This window comes from Pan troglodytes, chromosome 18 (genome assembly GCF_028858775.2).
Source record: "Pan troglodytes isolate AG18354 chromosome 18, NHGRI_mPanTro3-v2.0_pri, whole genome shotgun sequence".
NCBI classification, from domain to species: Eukaryota; Metazoa; Chordata; class Mammalia; order Primates; family Hominidae; genus Pan; species Pan troglodytes.
In genome coordinates, this window is record NC_072416.2 from 24,892,400 (window position 1) to 24,911,339 (window position 18,940).

At 45.3% G+C, this 18,940-nt stretch overlaps 1 protein-coding gene across 1 annotated transcript in view; it reads right to left on the reverse strand.

Moving 5' to 3' along the window:
• OTOA (otoancorin) overlaps nucleotides 1-18,940 on the reverse strand; it is a 96,965-nt gene that overhangs the window by 62,552 nt on the left and 15,473 nt on the right. Inside the window, exons 6-10 of the mRNA XM_054669010.2 lie at nucleotides 16,268-16,355; nucleotides 12,716-12,847; nucleotides 10,428-10,663; nucleotides 6,375-6,478; nucleotides 148-248 (exon numbers count right to left, since the gene is read on the reverse strand). Of these exons, the coding sequence (XP_054524985.1) occupies nucleotides 148-248; nucleotides 6,375-6,478; nucleotides 10,428-10,663; nucleotides 12,716-12,847; nucleotides 16,268-16,355 (661 nt within the window). The remainder of the gene's footprint in view (nucleotides 1-147; nucleotides 249-6,374; nucleotides 6,479-10,427; nucleotides 10,664-12,715; nucleotides 12,848-16,267; nucleotides 16,356-18,940) is intronic.

Genomic DNA, 18,940 nt, shown 5'->3' on the forward strand with positions numbered 1-18,940 from the left:
CTTCAGAGGCCCAAGGTCTATTGGGCTGAGGAGGGTATACAATTTCCAAGGCACCTTGACTGGCTGGATGAACATTAGAGTTTGAGAATACACCTTACCCCAAGTGTATTAGTAATGGTGACATATAAATGTACTTTTCCAACTTACTTCTATAGGACTAATTTTTGTAATTTCTTCAAACGATAGGTGAACCATGTATCTGCCCAAAACCCATAAGTGTTCCGCACTGACCCATGAAGCAGAGTCATCTACAAAAAATAAAGAAATGAATAAATGAGTACATACATAAATAAAAGCCTTTACACTGGTATGTGATAGTCAACAGCATCTTTGCTGTCAAGACCTACTTCTTGCATTCATTAATTCGTTATTTTGTTTTTCGGGGTTTTTTGAGACAGAATCTCACTCTGTTGCCTAGGTTGGAGTGCAGTGGTGTGATCTCAGCTCATCTCAACCTCCGCCTCCCGGTTCAAGCGATTCTCCTGCCTCAGTCTCCCAAGTAGCTGGGATTACAGGCACCCGCCACCATGCCCAGCTAATTTTTGTATTTTTAGTAGAGACAGGGTTTCACCATGTTGGTCAGGCTGGTCTCAAACTCCTGACCTCAGGTGATCTGCCCGCCTCTGCCTCCCCAAGTGCTGGGATTACAGGCATGAGCCACCGCGCCCAGCCACATTAATTTGTTATTAACTCATTCAACAATCATATACGTAGGGCCTACCTGTGAGATCACATGTAGGATGTGAACACAGATTCGCACCACCTCAGACCTTGTTACTCAATAGTGTGGTCTTTGGAATTGCAACATCTGTGTCACCTGGCCACTTGTTAGAAATACAGATTATTCTTTCTGGCCAGGCACCTGTAATCTCAGCATTTTGGGAGGCTGAGGCAGGAGGATTGCTTGAGGCCAGGAGTTTGAGACCAGCCTGAGCAATATATCAAGACCCTCATCACTACAAAAAAAAAAAAAAAAAAAAAAGCCAGCTGTAGTCCCAGCTACTCAGGAAACTGAGAAGGGAGGATTGCTTGAAACCAGGAATTTGAGGCTACAGTGAGCTATGTGCTCACTCTACTGCACTCCAGCCTGGGCAACAGAGTGAGACCCTGTCTCTTTAAAAAAGTAATAATAATTAAAAATAAATAAATAAATAAGAAATGCAGATTATTTTTAATAGTTAAAACCCACAAAATGTAGTTTTATTTTTTCATTCGATTGGTTACTAAATAATCTGGAAACATGAGGCCAGATGTGGTGGCTCACACCTGTAATCACGAAATCCTGTCTCTACTAAAAATACAAAGAAAAATTAGCCAGGTGTAATCCCAGCTACTTGGGAGGCTGAGGCAGGAGAATCTCTTGAGCCCGGGAGGTGGAGGTTGCAGTGAGCCGGGATCACATCACTGCATTCCAGCCTGGGCGACAGAGCGAGACTCTGTCTAATAATAATAATAATAATAATCTGGCAACATGAAATATGTTTGACTCTCTTGCATCACTACCACTAGTAAGGATCATCCTCACTGATTATCACCATGTTACTATACTTGAACCAAAGCAAACTACTTGTACCTCCCCAAAACATTCTCCAAATCTTGGCTGGCCTTGGCCCTGCTCACCACCTACAATGCTTTTCCTTACCCCTTCTGCATCCAAATCCTACTTTAAGATCAAGCTCAAATTTTCCTCTCCCTTAAAGCCTTCTCTTATCTCCTTCACAAGAAGTACTTTCTCCCTCCACTGAATTCCCAGAGGACTCTCTCTGACACCCCGTTCTGGCTTTTGAAATTCCCCATCACTGAGATGTCAGTGGAATTTTAAAAACCATCAAGTCAGCCAGGTGCGGTGGCTCACGCCTGTAATCCCAGAACTTTGGGAGGCCGAGGCAGGTGGATCACAAGGTCAGGAGATCGAGAGCATACTGGTCAACATGGCGAAACCCCATCTCTACTAAAACTACAAAAATTAGCCAGGCATGGTAGCGCACGCCTGTAGTCCCAGCTACTCAGGAAGCTGAGGCAGGAGAATCACTTGAACCCGGGAGGCAGAAGTTGCAGTGAGCTGAGATCGTACCACTGCACTCCAGCCTGAGTGACAGAGCCAGACTCCATCTCAGAAAAAAAAAAAAAAAAAAAAAAAAAATATATATATATATATATATATATATATATATATATATATATCTCAAGTCTAGGATCAGACTTCAAGTTTCACTGAGCTGGAAGTGGCTGCCAATGCTCCCCAGTTCTTTAGCAAAAGACATTTACACACGATATCGTATTGGAGGCATTTGGGGAAAATGAAGGAAGTGGGGAGCATTTACAGGGTGCAGTGACTCTAACACCAAGAGCTATTTGCAGAAGCCGTGGGCAATGACAGATGCCCAAACAAGATGGAGAAATCAACTTTTATATGGACTGATTCACAAGAAAATATGGAGTGCCTCTCCCAAACCAGGAATCAAAGATGTTGGGGTGACACAGGCAGACTCCTACGATCCTCTAGATGGGGACCCTGGACATTTGCCTTGCCTATATAGAGGGCTGGAAACTTTTGAGGCTAGAATCACACATTCACAAAGAACCAAGCTTAGTTGTTTATTTTTTAACTTATTACTAAGCATAAACTGTATTTCCGCAGATCAATCATCCCCAACCTTGGGATTTTTTTTTTCTTCCTCTGTTGTCCAGGCTGGAGTGCAGTTGGATGATCATAGCTCACTGAAGCCTCAAACTCCTGCCTCAGCCTCCCTAGTAGCTAGGATTACAGGCACACATCACCACATCAGGCTAATCTTTTAATTTTTTTGTATAGAGAGGGGGGGTCTCACTACATTGCCCAGGCTGGCCTTGAACTCCTGGCCTCAAGCAATCCTCCTTCCTCAGCCTTCCAAAATGCTAGGATTACAGGTGTAAGCGACCACGCCTGGCCAGCAAGGTTGGGATATTTTTAACAGCCAACGTATTTCCAGTTCCCTCAAGGGCCTTCATGAAAAAACAATTTAAGTCCAAACAGAATTAATTTTAACTCACTGTAGTTTAATAATGAAGCGCACCGTATAAGAATTTTAGAAGGAAAGTCTGTGCCTAATTAAACTCTGGCAATAAAGACAGAGAAGTCTGAAGGTTGAGTGGCTTTCTCATGGTTACCCAGTGTGAGACTCTGATTCCTGGAGGCCACAATTATGCACCAGGCAGAGGGAATTCTACTATGCATTTGAGACTTTGATTATGATGTTGTTTAATGTTCATTATGCACAAATCTCAGAGCTGAATTCCAGGAAAAGATTGATTGGCATTCCCCATCCTCCAGCCCCATCTGCTTTCCTTATGTTTTCCCCACACCGAGCTCATTCCCATCTCAGGGCCTTTGTATTTCCTGGGATCTCTCTCTGGGATGCCCTTTCTCCAGAGCCTTACGTGACTGGTTCCATCTCCTCATTTTGGTCTTGATTCAAATGTCACCCACTTGAGAGGTCTTCCCTGATTCCTTAGTCCAAGAGTTGGCAAACTACAATCCATGGGGCAAACTCAGCCCATCACCTGTTTTTATACAGCCCATGAGCCAAAAGTGGTTTTTACATTTATTATTTTGGACTTTTTTTTAGAGACAAGGTCTCGCTCTGTCACCCAGGCTGGAGTCCAGTGGCTCCATCATGGCTCACTGCAGTCTCAAACTCCTAGGTTCAAGGGATCCTCCCCTCCTCAGCCTCCAGAGTAGCTGGGACTACAGGCATGTACCAGGACACCAGCTATTTTTTAATAAATTTTTTAAGAAATGGGGTCTTGCTATGTTGCCCAGGCTGGTCTTGAACTTTTGGCTTCAAGTAATCCTCCTGCCTGGGCCTCCCGAAGTGCTGGGATTACAAGCATGAGCCACTGCACCCTGCCTGCTTTTTACCTTTTTTAATAGCTGAAAGGAAAATCAAAAGAAGAATCCTATTTGGTGACACATGAAAATTATGCAAATTTCAGCATCCATTAATAAAGCTTTACTGGGACACAGGCATGCTCATTCATCTATTGTCTACAGGTGTCTTCAAGCTGCAGTGTCAGAGCTGAATAGCTGAGGCAGAGACGGTAGGCTTACAAAGCCTAAAATATTTACCTGGTCCTTTACAGAAAACATTTGCCAAGCGCTCTTCTAGTCTAAAGTACCTGTAATATCCTTTCTGCCTGGGTGCAGTGGCTCATGCCTGTAATCCCAGCACTTTGGGAGGCCAAGCCAGGTGGATCTGTTGAGGTCAGGAGTTTGAGACCAGCCTGGCCAACATGGAGGAATCACATCTCTACTAAAAATACAAAAATCAGCTGGACATGGTGGCAGGCACCTATACTCTCAGCTATTCAGGAGCTGAGACAGGAGAATCACTTGAACTCCAGAGGCAGAGGTTGCAGTGAGCCGAGATTGTGCCACTGCACTCCAGCCTGGATGACAGAGTAAGACTCCGTCTCAACAAACTATTTTATTTTCTTCATAGCCGCTACCAGTATCTAAATTTCTAAGTTCTCTCTCTCTCTTTATTTACTTACATGTTTAAAAAAATTTTCTCCACCAACCCTCCCACAATAAAACAATAGGGCCGTAAGAGCAGAGACTTTGTTTTGTTTCCTTCTCTATCTTCAGCTATTGATACATAATGAGCTTTTAAAAAGTTTATTCTGTTTACATTACTGACATTAAAAGTTTAACAAATTGAAGCTATCTGAGAAATTGTTTGTATTGCTAATCTATATAGCCATTCTTTTCTATCGCTGTTTTGTTTGTTTGTTTGTTTGTTTGCTTGTTTTGTGACAAGGTCTCACTACATCACTCAGGCTGGAATGCAGTGGCACAATCCCAGCTCACTGCAAGTTCTGCCTCCCGGGCTCAAGTGATTCTCCCACCTCAGCCTCCTGAGTAGCTGGGACCACAGGCGCACGCCACCACACCTGGCTTTTGTTTTTTTTTTTGTTTTTTTGTTTGTTTTGGTAAAGACAGAGTTTTGCCATGTTGGCCAGGCTGGTCTCAAACTCCTAACCTCAAGTGATCCGCCCGTCTCAGTCTCCCAAAGTGCTGGGATTACAGGTGTAAGCCACCGCACTTGGCCCCAATTTTATTTTATTTTCTTTCTTTCTTTCTTTTTTTTTTTTTTTTGAGACAGAGTCTCACTCTGTCACCCAGGATGCAGTGCAATTGCATGATCTCAGTTCACTGTAACCTCCACCTCCTGGGTTCAAGTGATTCTCCTGCCTCTGCCTCCCAAATAGCTGGGATTACAGACATGAACCACCACGCCAGGCTAATTTTTTGTATTTTTAGTAGAGAAGGGGGTTCACCATGTTGGCCAGGCTGGTCTCGAACTCCTGACCTCAGTTGAGCTGCCTGACTCAGCCTCCCAAAATGCTGGATTGTAGGCATGAGCCACCATGCCCAGCCCACCTGGCCCCATTTTTAAGTGTACAGTTGAGCGGGAGTAAGTACATTCACATCCACACTATTGTGCAACCGTCACTACCAGCCATATCCAGAATATTTTGAACCTTGCAAAATCGAAACTGTACCACCATTCTAATTTCTGTCTCTATGAATTTGACTGCTCTAGGACACAAGGAGGCTTTAAGCAACATCCATCAAATAAATAAATCCTGACCTACCTGCTTTGGTAGCCAGGACGCTCAGAGTTAAATTTCTGTGCTTTATTGCCTAGATTTCCTAATAAAATTCTCTTCTGTCTCTCTCTTTTTTTTTTTTCGAGACGGAGTCTCGCTCTGTCACCCAGGCCGGAGTGCAGTGGTGCAATCTCAGCTCACTGCAATCTCTGCCTCCCCGGTTGAAGCGATTCTCCTGCCTCAACCTCCTGAGTAGCTGGGATTACAGGTGCCCGCCACCACGCCCGGTTAATTTTTGTATTTTTAGTAGAGATGTGGTTTCACCATGTCGGTCAGGCTGGTCTCAAACTCCTGACCTCAGGCAATCCTCCTGCCTCGGCCTCCCAAAGTGCTGGGATTACAGGCGTGAGCCACTGTGCCCAGCCTCTTCTCTCATTTTAATATAGATTTTTTAATACAGATTTTGAACTTGTACCCCTACTCAAGGTTCACATTGAATCTAAGCTACCATCATTATTTATATTCCACTGAAAAACTAGGACACAACATAGATTATGAAATACAAACACATCATTATTTCAGACTTCCACATGTGCGAATTGCATTGACGAAATGGGGTATGTGTTTTACTCCATAAGCCACATCAAACTGTTTTTCGAAGCGGTGGGAGGTGGTAAAAATCAGAAGAGAACAACATCAAATCCATGTTTTCAGAGATGAAGCACCTCTTCTGAAGATATTCTTCCCCCAAAAAGTGACCCCACCTCCAAGTACAGGCTCACCAGTGGCATTGGAGGATGTCTGCAATATTCCAGTCATCCAGGAATAGAGAGCTCTCTGGGAATGAGCCGAGGTTTTGTCGTAGAGATCTTTGAACACTGCAGATCTAAATGACACAAAAACAGGCATCAGCTAATAACAAGCAGGTGGGGGCTGCATTAAAAAGGGAGTCACAACAGCAAATGTGACCCAAAGCTGTCTTGTGTTAAAACCCTTCCCTCTCCTGGATGTGGAGAAATAGAAACGCTTTTACACTGTTGGTTGGAGTGTAAATTGATTCAACCATTGTGGAAGACAGCGTGGTGATTCCTCAAGAATCTAGGACTAGAATTACCATTTGACCCAGCAATCCCATTTCTGGGTATGTACCCAAAGGATTATAAATCATGCTACTATAAAGACACATGCACACGTATGTTTATTGTGGCACTATTCACAATAGCAAAGACTTGGAACCAACCCAAATGTCCTCCAATGATGGACTGGATTAAGAAAATGTGACACATATACACCATGGAATACTATGCAGCCCTAAAAAAGGATGAGTTTGTGTCCTTTGCAGGGACATGGGTGAAGCTGGAAACCACCATTCTCAGCAAACTATCACAAGGACAGAAAACCAAACACCGCATGTTCTCACTCATAGGTGGGAATTGAACAATGAGATCACTTGGGCACAGCAAGGGGAACATCACACACCGGGGCCTGTTGGGGGGTGGGGGGAGGGGGTGGGGATAGCATTAGGAGAAATACCTAATGTAAATGATGAGTTGATGGGTGCAGCAAACCAACATGGCACATGTATACCTATGTATCAAACGTGCACGTTGTGCACATGTACCCTAGAACTTAAAGTATATTTTTTAAAAAAAACCTTCCCTTTCCTGAATGTAAATTGGTTCAACCATTGTGGAAGACAGTGTAGCGATTCCTCAGAGATCTAGAACTAGAAATACCATTTGACCCAGCAATCCCATTATCGGGTATATACCCAAAAATATATAAATCATTCTGTCACAAAGATAAATGCACACATGATCATTGCAGCACTAATCACAATAGTAAAGACATGCAGTCAACCTAAATGCCCATCAATAATAGACTGGATAAAGAAAATGTGGTACATATATACCATGGAATACTATGCAGCCATAAAAATGAACAAGATTATATCTTTTGCAGGGACATGAATGGACCTGGAAGCCATTATCTTCAGCAAACTAACGCAGGAACAGAAAATGAAACACCCCATGTTCTCATTTGTAAGTGGAAGCTGAACGATGAGATCACACGGACACAGGGAGGGGAACAACACACACTGGGTCCTATTGTGGGGGTGGGGTGGGGTGGGGGAGGGAGAGCATTAGGAAAAATATCTAATGCATGCTGGGCTTGATACCTAGGTGGTGGGTTGATAGGTACAGCAAACCACCATGGTACATGTTTACCTATGTAACAAACCTGCACATCCTGCACGTGTACCCCAGAACTTAAAAATAAAAAATACCCCCAAACACACTCCTTAGGTATATGTAACTATTTTTCCCATTTTCCTCCTCCCCTTCACAGCTAAACACCTTCCAAAGAATATTCCATACATATTGTCTCCACTTCCTCACCTCTTGGTCCTTTTTTGGGGAAGTGGGGGCAGCTCTGTTGAGATATAATTCCCACACCTTACAATTCACCCATTTAAAGTACACAATTGGGCCGGGTGCAGTGGCTCACACCTGTAATCCCAGCACTTTGGGAGGCCAACGCAGGCGGATCACCTGAGGTCAGGAGTTTGAGACCAGCCTGACCAATATGATGAAACTCTGTCTCTACTAAAAATACAAAAAGTAGCCAGGCGTGGTGGCATGCACCTGTAATCCCAGCTACTTGGGAGGCTGAGACAGGAGAATCACTTGAACCTAGGAGGTGGAGGTTGCAGTGAGCCGAGATGGGGCCATTGCACTCCAGCCTGGGCAACAAGAGTGAAACTCTGTCTCAAAAAAAAAAAAAATTACATAAATAAAGTGCACAATTCAGTGGTTTTCAGCATATATGACAAAGAGCCAAAGATGTTTCTGATGGCATCATTTGAGTCTCTGGATCCAGCTGCGTCTGAAGTCAGCCCTACACCTAAAACTATTCAATTACATGTTCCAATAATTCCCTTTTTGCTTCAAGCCAGTTTGAATGGGTTTTTCTGCCACTTGGGCTTACTGCTTACTCAGGTGAGCAGTAACCAATAAACTCTCTCTCCCAATGATGTTCTCTTCCACAACCTGCATGAACGGAGGAGGGAAGAGATGCTGAATTTAAAAGGAATAGTGTAATAGCCTGCAGAGCAAAAGGGTTTCATTTATATACATCTTAGTGAAAAAAACTGGCAACTTAGAGAAACAATGAGGTCAGCATACTGTCTGTTTTCCCTACTGTCATTTGGCTGCAAAAGATAAAAGGAATCTCCCACATTGTTATAATCATATTGGTCTTTTCCTTCTTCTAAATCATTTTTAGATTTAGAAAGAGTGCTTTATGGCCATAAAGCACTACGATTAGTAAAAGGAGGGAGTTGGCGGTGGTTGCAATGCCTATGGCCCTTCAAGTCCTAGACACAATCCTCGAATTTGGTTTACATCAAAGCGCAATTTCATGCAGGGCTAGGTGTAACCAATCTAAGCTGGCATGGCATCTCAAAAGGAGAAAAGTCCTCCTTTTTCAGTGCTCTGTCACTCCTTCTGCTGTCCCTCAAGAACAAAGTCTCAGTTTAGTGCCAGTGAATCTTTAAAACACACTCAGATTGTTTTTAAATCAATGGAACAAGACCCAGGCTCAGAGCCTTTGTGCTGTGGACTGAATGTTTGCGTTTCCCCAAATTTCATGTGTTGAAATCCTAATTCCCAACATGAAGGTATTAAGAGGTAGAGTTTTGAGGAGGTGATTAGGTCATGAGGCTGGATACCTCATGAATGGGATTAGTGCCCTTATAAAAGAGATCCCAGAGGGCTTGCTCACCCCTTCCACCACAAGGGGACACAGCGAGAAGGTGCCACCTATAAACCAGAAAGCGAGCCCTCACCAGACACCAAGTCTGTCAGCACCTTGATCTTGGACTTCCCAGCCTCCAGAACCATGAGAAATAAATGCTTCTTGTTTACTAGCCACACAGTCTATGGTATTTTTGTTACAGCAGCCCAATCTGACTAACACACTTAAGCAAGCAACATATCTAGCTAGGATTTAGTAACACTTTTTTTCCCACTGTATTTATTTATGTGGGTTTTTTTGTTTTTGTTTTTTGTTTGTTTGTTTGTTTTTGTTTTTGAGATGGAGTCTCACTCTGTCGCCCAGGTTGGAGTGCAGTGGCATGATCCCAGCTCACTGCAACCTCCACCTCCCAGGTTCAAGCAATTCTCCTGCCTCAAGCCTCCCAAGTAACTGAGATTACAGGCACCCACCACCATGCCCAGCTAATTTTTGTATTTTTAGTAGAGACGTGGTTTCATCATGTTGGCCAGGCTGGTCTCGAACTGCTGACATCATGATCCACCCACCTCTGCTTCCCAAAGTGCTGGGATCACAGGTGTGAGCTACCACACCCAGCCTAACTCTACAGATGTTAAGCTTTTGCTCCAAAACGTGCATATCAACCTGTCCCCACTTGTCTTCTCCCTGCTGCCAGGTGAGATCTCTTTGCATTCTCACGGCAGCCCCTGAAGGATAGTGTGATGAGTTAAGAAGGTGGGAGTGGCTGGGTGCAGTGGCTCATGCCCGTAATCCAAGCACTTTGGGAGGCCAAGGCAGGTGGATCACTTGATGTCAGGAGTTCGAAACCAGCCTGGCCAACATGGTGAAACTCCATCTGTACAAAAATACAAAAATTAGTCGGGTGTGGTAGGCGCCCCTGTAGTCCCAGCTACTTGGAATTGAGGCAGGAGAATCACTTGAACCTGGGAGGCAGAGGTTGCAGTGAGCCGAGACTGCACCACTGCACTCCAACCTGGGCGACAGAGTGAAACTCCATCTCAAAAAAAAAAAAAAAAAAAAAGGTCGGAGGAACCACTCACAGGTTCTTAAAGGCATCCTCGCGCAGGTCCCGAGGGAGCCGCTCTGTGATGTCTGGCTGGAGAAAGCTGCCTGAGGACCCCCTCAGCACCTTGCCCAGGATCTCCACACACTCCAGGGAGTTCAGCATCTGGAAACACCTCTCCAGTGTGATGAGAAACAGGCTGCGGTTCACGCCAGGGCTCTGCAAGGCTCGTTCTCGAATCTCTCCTAAGTCGATGATGATGTCTTTCAGGTCCTAAAGCAATGACAGAAGCCAGGGTCAGTTTGAGAGCTGCCTCTCAATTTGGAAGCCCTGGGAGGGACCACACATTGCAACAGTGGGGAAAGTCAGGATCACTGTTTAACACCATGCTGCTATGTTGAAACTTCTAGAACTTTCCATTCCCTGCAGAACAAAGTCAAGGCCTTTACCTGCTCCACTCACTGTGGAGCCTCCCCACTCTCCAGATACACCTGACCAGCATACCTCAGGCCCTTGGTCTACCTGGAATTCTGCATCTTTCCTTTTTCTGGTGAAATCTAGCTCATCCTTTAAGTCTGGGCTCCATTGCCATCTCCTTCGTGAAGTCTCTGATCCCTCCAACTTCCTACTTCAGATCAGATTTCCCTCCCTTATGTGGCCCCAGGGCATCTTGAACCAAACTCTATAATGCATTAAAGGGACTCATGCGTCTTTCCTCCAAGCCCGTGGTTCTCATCTCTGGGTGCACATCAGAATCACCTGGGGAGCTTTTTTAAAGTTTTATTTTATTTTTGAGACAGGGTCTCACTCTGTCACCCAGTCCGCAGTGCAGTGGTGTGATTATAGCTCACTGCAGCCTCAACCTCCTGGGATTGAGCGATCCTCCCACCTCAGCCTCCCAAGTAGCTGGGACTACAGGCACACACCACCATGCTCAGCTGTTTTTTGTAGAGATGGAGTTTTGCCATGTTGTCCAGGCTGGTCTCAAACTACTGGGCTCAAGCAATCTGCCCACAACCTCCCAAAGTGCTAGGGTTACAGGTATGAGCCACCATGCCCAGCCCATCTGGGGAGCTTTTGAAAAGGACTGATTGGCCTGGAACAGTGGCTCACATCTGTAACCCCAGCATGTTGGGAGGCTGAGGCAGGTTGATCGCTTGAGCCTAGGAGTTTGAGACCAGGCTGGGCAACACAGGGAGACCCCATCCCTAAAAAATAAAAATTTTAAAATTAGCTGGGTGTGCTAGTGCGCACCTGTAGTCCTAGCTGCTTGAGAGGCTGAGGTGGGAGGATCACTTGGGCTCAGGATATCAAGGCTGCAGTGAGCTATAACTACACCACTGCACTCCAGCCTGGGTGACAGAGCAAGCCCCTGTCTCTAAGAAAAAAAAAAAAAGCCTCCATTTTACTGAGCATTGACTCTACTGTGCCAAGCTTGGAGCAAACGCATCATCTGATTAATTCTCATGACAATCCTACCAGTTAAGCCTGATGGGTACTAGGGTCAGGCATTCCCAGGTTCCAATCCCAGGGCCTCCATTATCTGTGTGTCCTGAGCAAATGACTTACCTTTTTTAAGTCCCAGTTTTTAAGGTCTCAGAGGCCTTGCTTTGTGATATTCTTGGATCACTAAACTCATTTTGTGGAAATTAACTGTTCCTGTTTTTTGTCTCCCCTCCAGACCGTGAGCTCCTTGAGTGCAGGAGGATCTCTGTGTCCACTGGTGCATAGTAATTTTTACTAGTGGATGTTTATTGACCCAAACAACCAGGAGATTCTCAGATCCTTAATTAGGACCCGTCATTTCTTAGTACTGACAAAAATATGAATTAGGCCAGGCATGGTGGCTCACACCTGTAATCCCAGCACTTTGGGATGCCGAGGCAGGCAAATCACTGGAGGCCAGGAGTTTGGGACCAGCCTGGCAAAATCTCGTCTCTACTAAAAATACAAAAATTAGCCAGGCATGGTGGTGCACACTTGTAATCCCAGCTACTTGGGAGGCTGAGGCACAAGAATCACTTAAACCCAGGAGGCAGAAGTTACAGTGAGCTGAGATTGTGCCACTGCACTCCAGCCTGAGTGACAGAGTGAGACTCTAAAACAAAAATAAAATAAAAAATTGTAAGGCTCTTCATTTTAACTTTGGAGAAAGTAAGTGAGAAAACTTAGGTCCTAAAGCCCCCAGGGGGTTGGAGGAGGCAGAAGGAGAGAGGAAGAGACAATGAAGGGCCAAGGCCTAAGTCAGGCTCCATTTTATTCAGTTCAACAAATACCACGTGGTGCTGGACTTCCTCTATCCCCGGGATGCCAAGGGCGCCTCACCAAGCTGTCCTTTTTGTCTTCTAAGAGGCATTTCATGGCAGTGCGGAACTGCTGGGCGTCTGTCTTCCTCAGGTCCTCCAGCAGCTTCTGCGGCTGGTGCAGACGCTGCTCCAGGTGGTTTTCCACGGCTGCCTGTATTTGGGGTGTTGGGAGAGTCGGTGAGAACAGAAAGAGCAGGAGCACATGGTCAGCACCATGGCCAGAGGCCCAGCCCGGCCACCTCATTCCCTGCAGAGACCACAACTAGTGGCCAGCAGTCTGGTTTGGCCACCTCCAAATTTCCTCATTAGCCGCCAACATTTAAAAATGAGGGGCCGGGCGCGGTGGCTCATGCCTGTAATCCCAGCACTTTGGGAGGCCGAGGCGGGTGGATCACGAGGTCAAGAGATCAAGACCATCCTGGCCAACGTGGTGAAACCCCGTCTCTACTAAAAATACAAAAATTAGCTGGGTGTGGTGGCAGACGCCTGTAGTCCCAGCTACTTGGGAGGCTGAGGCAGGAGAATCGCTTAAACCCGGGAGGCGGAGGTTGCAGTGAGCCGAGATCACGCCACTGCACTCCAGCCTGGTGACAGAGCGAGACTCCATCTAAAAAAAAAAAAAAAAAAAAAAAAAAAAAAAATAATAATAATAATAATAATAATAATAATAATGGGATTCCTCACAAGATCAAGATTTCCGACTTCTCTTGAAAAATGTAAAGGTTTGGCAACACCGGGCGCACATCCCCTTTTTGGCAATAATTGGCAAGCCAAGGGACAGCTGCTTGTTGAAGTAACTCTCAGGCCCAGCCAGCCCGATTCCCCCATTCCATGGCCTGCCTGGTCCCTGTAGGTGATTGAGTTTCCCATCAGCAGCAGCTGGCCTTTGTCCAGGAAGTTTAGAACCCCAGATGGCACTGTGCCCAAACCCAAGCTACCAGCGCAGGAGCAAAATACAGGCGAAATGAACATACTCTGTGGCGCCCCCTACAGGGCAAGGAGCAGAAGCCATCAGCCTCTCCTGAAAGAGATTTCCTCTGCTGTCTGGGGAATTGTTCTCTAAATCTCCGTTAAACAGACATGCCCAGTGTGATGTCATGGGCAAAAAGTGAACTCTAGACCCAGACAAGCCACATGCAAATCCCCGCCTTGACACTTACTAGCTGTGTGGCTTGGACGAGTTACTGAACTAGGGTTGCTGGGTAAAATACAGGATGCTCAGTTAAATTTGAATTTCGGGAAAAACTACACTTTTTTTTTTTTTAAGTATAAGTATGTCTCAAATGTTGCATAGGACATACTTAACTTAAAAAATCACTCATTGTTTGCCAGGCAAGGTGGCCCACACCTGTAATCCCAGCACTTTGGGAGGCCAAGACAGGCGGATCATGAGGTCAGGAGTTTGAGACCAGCCTGGCCAACATAGTGAAACCCCATCTCTACTAAAAATACACAAATTAGCCAGGCATGATGGCATGCACCTGTAGTCCCAGCTACTCAGGAGGCTGAGGCAGGAGAATTGCTTGAACCTGGGAGGAGGAGGTTGTGGTGAGCTAAGGTGGCACCACTGCACTCCAGCCTGGGCAACAGAGCAAGACTCTGTCTCAAAAAAAAAAAAATCACTCATTATTTATCTGAAATTCAAACGAAATTGGACATCTGTTTTTTGTTTTTGTTTTTGTTTTAGAGACGGGGTCTTGCTCTGTTGCCCAGGCTGAAATGCGGTGGTATGATCATAGCTCACTGTAACCTCAAACTCCTGGGCTCAAGCAATCCTCCTGCCTCAGCCTTCCAAGTAGCTGGGACTACAGGCCACACCACCACACTCAGCTAATTTTTTGTTTGTTTGTTTGTTTGTTTGTTTTTGTAGAGACAGGGTCTCGCTATGTTGGCAAGGCTTGTCTCCAACTCCTGGTATCAAGCAATCCTCCCACCTATGCCTCTCAAAGTGCTGGGATTACAGGCATGAGCCACCACGCAGAGTCACATCTGTATTTTTATTTGCTAAATCAGCAACACTTCTTCTGGGCCTCAGTTTTCTTATCTGCAAAATGGAGGCAATAAAAGGACTTACCACATAGAGTTATTACGAGGATTCAGTGTGTAAAGTGTTTTCAATAGTTGCTAGCACACAGTAAGTGCTCAATAGTGCCAGCTATTATTCTCTATCTTGACCAAGGTGAATAGTGGCTTAATTAAAGCCTCACCCCTAAAATGAAAGGTCCTTGTGGGTAGTATCATGACTGGCTTGTTCCCTACTGAGTCCTCAGTGTCTAGAGCTATGCCTGGCAGAAAGCAGATGTTAACTCAGTAGATATTGAATGAATAAATAAATATGGTATATACACAGGAAGAGATGTATCAGATTAAAGTAGATACATCTCATGAGTATCCATTACTGCTAGAGAGAAAAGTGGCAAGCATTGCTTCTCTTTCAGTTTCCCTGACTGATGAAGAAGAGAAGAAAAGCAGATGCCATGTGGGGCCAACAGCCACCTCCAGCTAGTGGCTGTCCTGGGACCTGGGAGACAACAAGCTCTCTGACTATATTTGTGATATCAATGTTGGTTGATGTTTCCATTTTCATTAAAACATAAGTAAAAATGGAAACAATGAAGACATATGTCAGAACTTTATTCATTAATTAATGACATAAATGGCCTTTTGCTAAACTGAATAACTTTCTCAATACTGAAAGAATTTTTCTCCAATTTTCTGTGTTATCCACAGTGTGATGATAAAGACACAACATGCCACACTAGGCTAACAGTCAGGCAGGTGCTGTGCAGTTCACCGCAGTCACGACCACAGGCACGAGCCCTATTGCCCCTTAAGGCAAATATCCTTTGCCACCTATCAACACGCTTGTGCTATTGTTTTCATTACAGTAGTACATTTCTTGGACCCATGGTAGAAAGACTGATCACTATATCCAAATATCCACTCTCTCACTGCTCTTTATCAATTGAACCCTTCAACTTTTAGTTGGGTACATGGCTCCTTTGCAGTAAGATGTGACTATGGTGTGTGAGCCAATCTAATGTGTGCAGAGGGAATTGTGTAACTTGCGTCATATCCTCAGAAGAGAAGATGCTTACCCTTGTCTTCTTCTTCCCACCCCTCCCCTGGATTGGAGAAGGGAAGAGGTGTTTCCACCACATGGGCAATAACTCCCCAGGAGATGACAAAGCAGAAAGATAAAAGGAACCTGGGTCCTTGGATAACCTCATGGAATAGAGCTGCCTTTTCTCTGTGGCTTTCCCACTTAGCTCTGGACTATTGTCCAAGAAAGAAATAAACTAAATTGTTTGAGCTGCTGTCATCTGGGGGTCTTTTTGTTATAGCAGCTCAGCCTATATCCTAATATACCATGTCTCCATCAAAGGTGGGAAAATGAAAGAAAGACAAAATAGCTTATATCATGTTTCAAGAAAAACTGGACAGAACCCTTTTCCTTGCAGAAGCAAAGACTATCTCTACATCCAGCCCACTTCTCCAACTTACCTGGCCCCTGAGTTTGCAATCCCTGAGCACTGAGATGGGAACATATAGATGGGTCTCAGGTACACACCTGCAGGCTGGGGATGGTGAAGGCAACATTCCGGGAATTCAGATAGGCCAGGACTCTGTGGGACAGGTCATCCGTCCACACGTGGGAGCTTCAGTTGAAGACAGACAGGAAAAGATCACAATGACAGATTCTCCTACAAGCACTACTGTACTAGCTAAGTGCCCAGGGGACAGGTAGGGATGGACCAGGGGTGTTAGGACTTTGTGCTTGGAAGTGGGAGGTTTCTCTTTTCTTTCCTTTCCTTTTTTCTTTTCTCTTTTTTTGAAACAGGGTCTTGCTCTGTTGCGCGATCACGGCTCACTGCAGCCTCAATCTCCCCAGCCCAAGTGATCTTCCAACTTCAGCCACCCAAGCAGCTGGGATCACAGGTGCATGACACAACACCCAGCTAATTTTTTGTAGAGATGGGGTCTCACTATGTTGCCCAGGCTGGTCTCAAACTCCTGGGCTCAAGCAATCCTCCCACCGCTGCCTCCCAAAGTGCTGGGATTACAGGAGTGAGCTGCCGCACCCAGCCTGAAGTAAAACATTTCTTAACCAAGCACAGTGATAGGATAGTTTCCAATTCTAGGAATCTGCCTGGATCCCATTCTCTCAAAGCCAATTCCCAAATTTCTAAGCTGTATGCAATATTCTAATTCCCGTAACAATCTGCTTAGATTGACTACAATCCAAACTGATTGTGTTAGAAAGATGTACATTTAAAAGCAGACGCTAGGTACACCATGAGAGGCTGGAATAGCATAGTTAGGAGTGTGGGCTCCAAACTGGATTTGAATCCTAGTTCCATCACTTAGTTGTGTGGCTTGAGACAATTTGATAAATTTTCTTGTGCCTCAGTTTCCCTTTATATGAAATATGGCTAACAACTGTGAGATTAAAATTTGTTCACAAATGAAAATTGCGTAAGACTGTGCCCAACACACAGTAAATGCCCATGAATAGCCTTTTCTCATTTTTTTTTTTTTTTTGGAGACAGAGTCTCACTCTGTTACCCAGGCTGGAGTGCAGTGGTGCAATCTCAGCTCACTGCAACCTCCGCCTCCCAGGTTCAAGCGATTCTCCTGCCTCAGCCTTCCAAGTAGCTGGAATTACAGGCGTGTACCACCACATCCAGCTCATTTTTCTATTTTTAGTAGATACTGAGTTTTGCCATGTTGGCCGGGCTGGGCTGGAACTCCTGGCCTTAAGCGATCCTCCCACCTTGGCCTCCCAAAGTGCTGGGATTACAGGATAAGCCACCATGCCCAGCCTATGAAAAGCCTTTTGTAATCTTACGTTTGCTTCTTTGTTTGTTTGTTTGTTTGTTTTGCGATGGAGTCTCACTCTGTTGCCCAGGCTGGAGTGCAGTGGCTCAATCTTGGCTTATCACAACCTCTGCCTCCCGCGTTCAAGTGATCCTCCTGCCTCAGCCTCCTGAGTAGCTGGGACTACAGGTATGCACCACCATGACTAGCTAATTCTTTTGTACTTTTAGTAGGGACAGGGTTTCACTATGTTGGCCAGGCTGGTCCCGAACTCCTGACTTCATGATCCGCCCGCCTTGGCCTCTCAAAGTGCTGGAATTACAGGCATGAGCCACCATGCCCAGCCTATGAAAAGCCTTTTGTAATCTTACGTTTGCTTCTTTGTTTGTTTGTTTGTTTTGCGATGGAGTCTCACTCTGTTGCCCAGGCTGGAGTGCAGGGGCTCAATCTTGGCTTATCACAACCTCTGCCTCCCGCGTTCAAGTGATCCTCCTGCCTCAGCCTCCTGAGTAGCTGGGACTACAGGTATGCACCATCATGCCTAGCTAATTCTTTTGTACTTTTAGTAGGGACAGGGTTTCACTATGTTGGCCAGGCTGGTCCCGAACTCCTGACTTCATGATCCGCCCGCCTTGGCCTCTCAAAGTGCTGGAATTACAGGCATGAGCCACCGCGCCCGGCCTGTAATCTTATAAAGAGATGGATGGATGGATGGATGGATGGATAAATTAATAAATAAATAAAATACTTAGACTGAAAGAATATATCCAAAAGTACCCATTGGTGCTATCTTAGGGAAAGGAGTGGTTATGGGAATCTTTCACTTTAACATAACTGGGTATCCCTGACATGAGGCCCCAAGACCCCTATTTCTTATCGATCATAGTACTCATCATATTAGAATTGTTTATTAATATTGGCATTTCCACACTACCTAGTTCCCTGCCCCATGTCCCTGGTATCTGTCTGTATGCAGCTTATAACGCAACAGTAAAGGGAATGGGTCCTGGAGCCAGGCCACTGGTTCACGTCCCAGTTGTGTGTCCTTGATTTACCCTTCCTGGACCTCAGTTTCACCATTGTGTGCAATGGGATAACAATGGGACCTACATTGTGTGGCACTTGTGAGGATTAGATTGTTTCTATACCAAGCACTTAGTAGAATACCCACTACATAGAAAGCACTCAGTAAATTTCAGCTCTTAGGCCGGTTGCGGTGGCTCACACCTGTAATCCCAGCACTTTGGGAGGCTGAGGCCGGCAGATCACCTGAGGTCAGGAGTTTGAGACAAGCCTGGCCAACATGGTGAAAACCCATCTCTACTAAAAATACAAAAATTAGCCGGGCATGGTGACAGGTACCTGTAATCCCAGCTACTCAGGAGGCTGAGGCAGGAAAATTGCTTGAACCCCAGAGGCAGAGGTT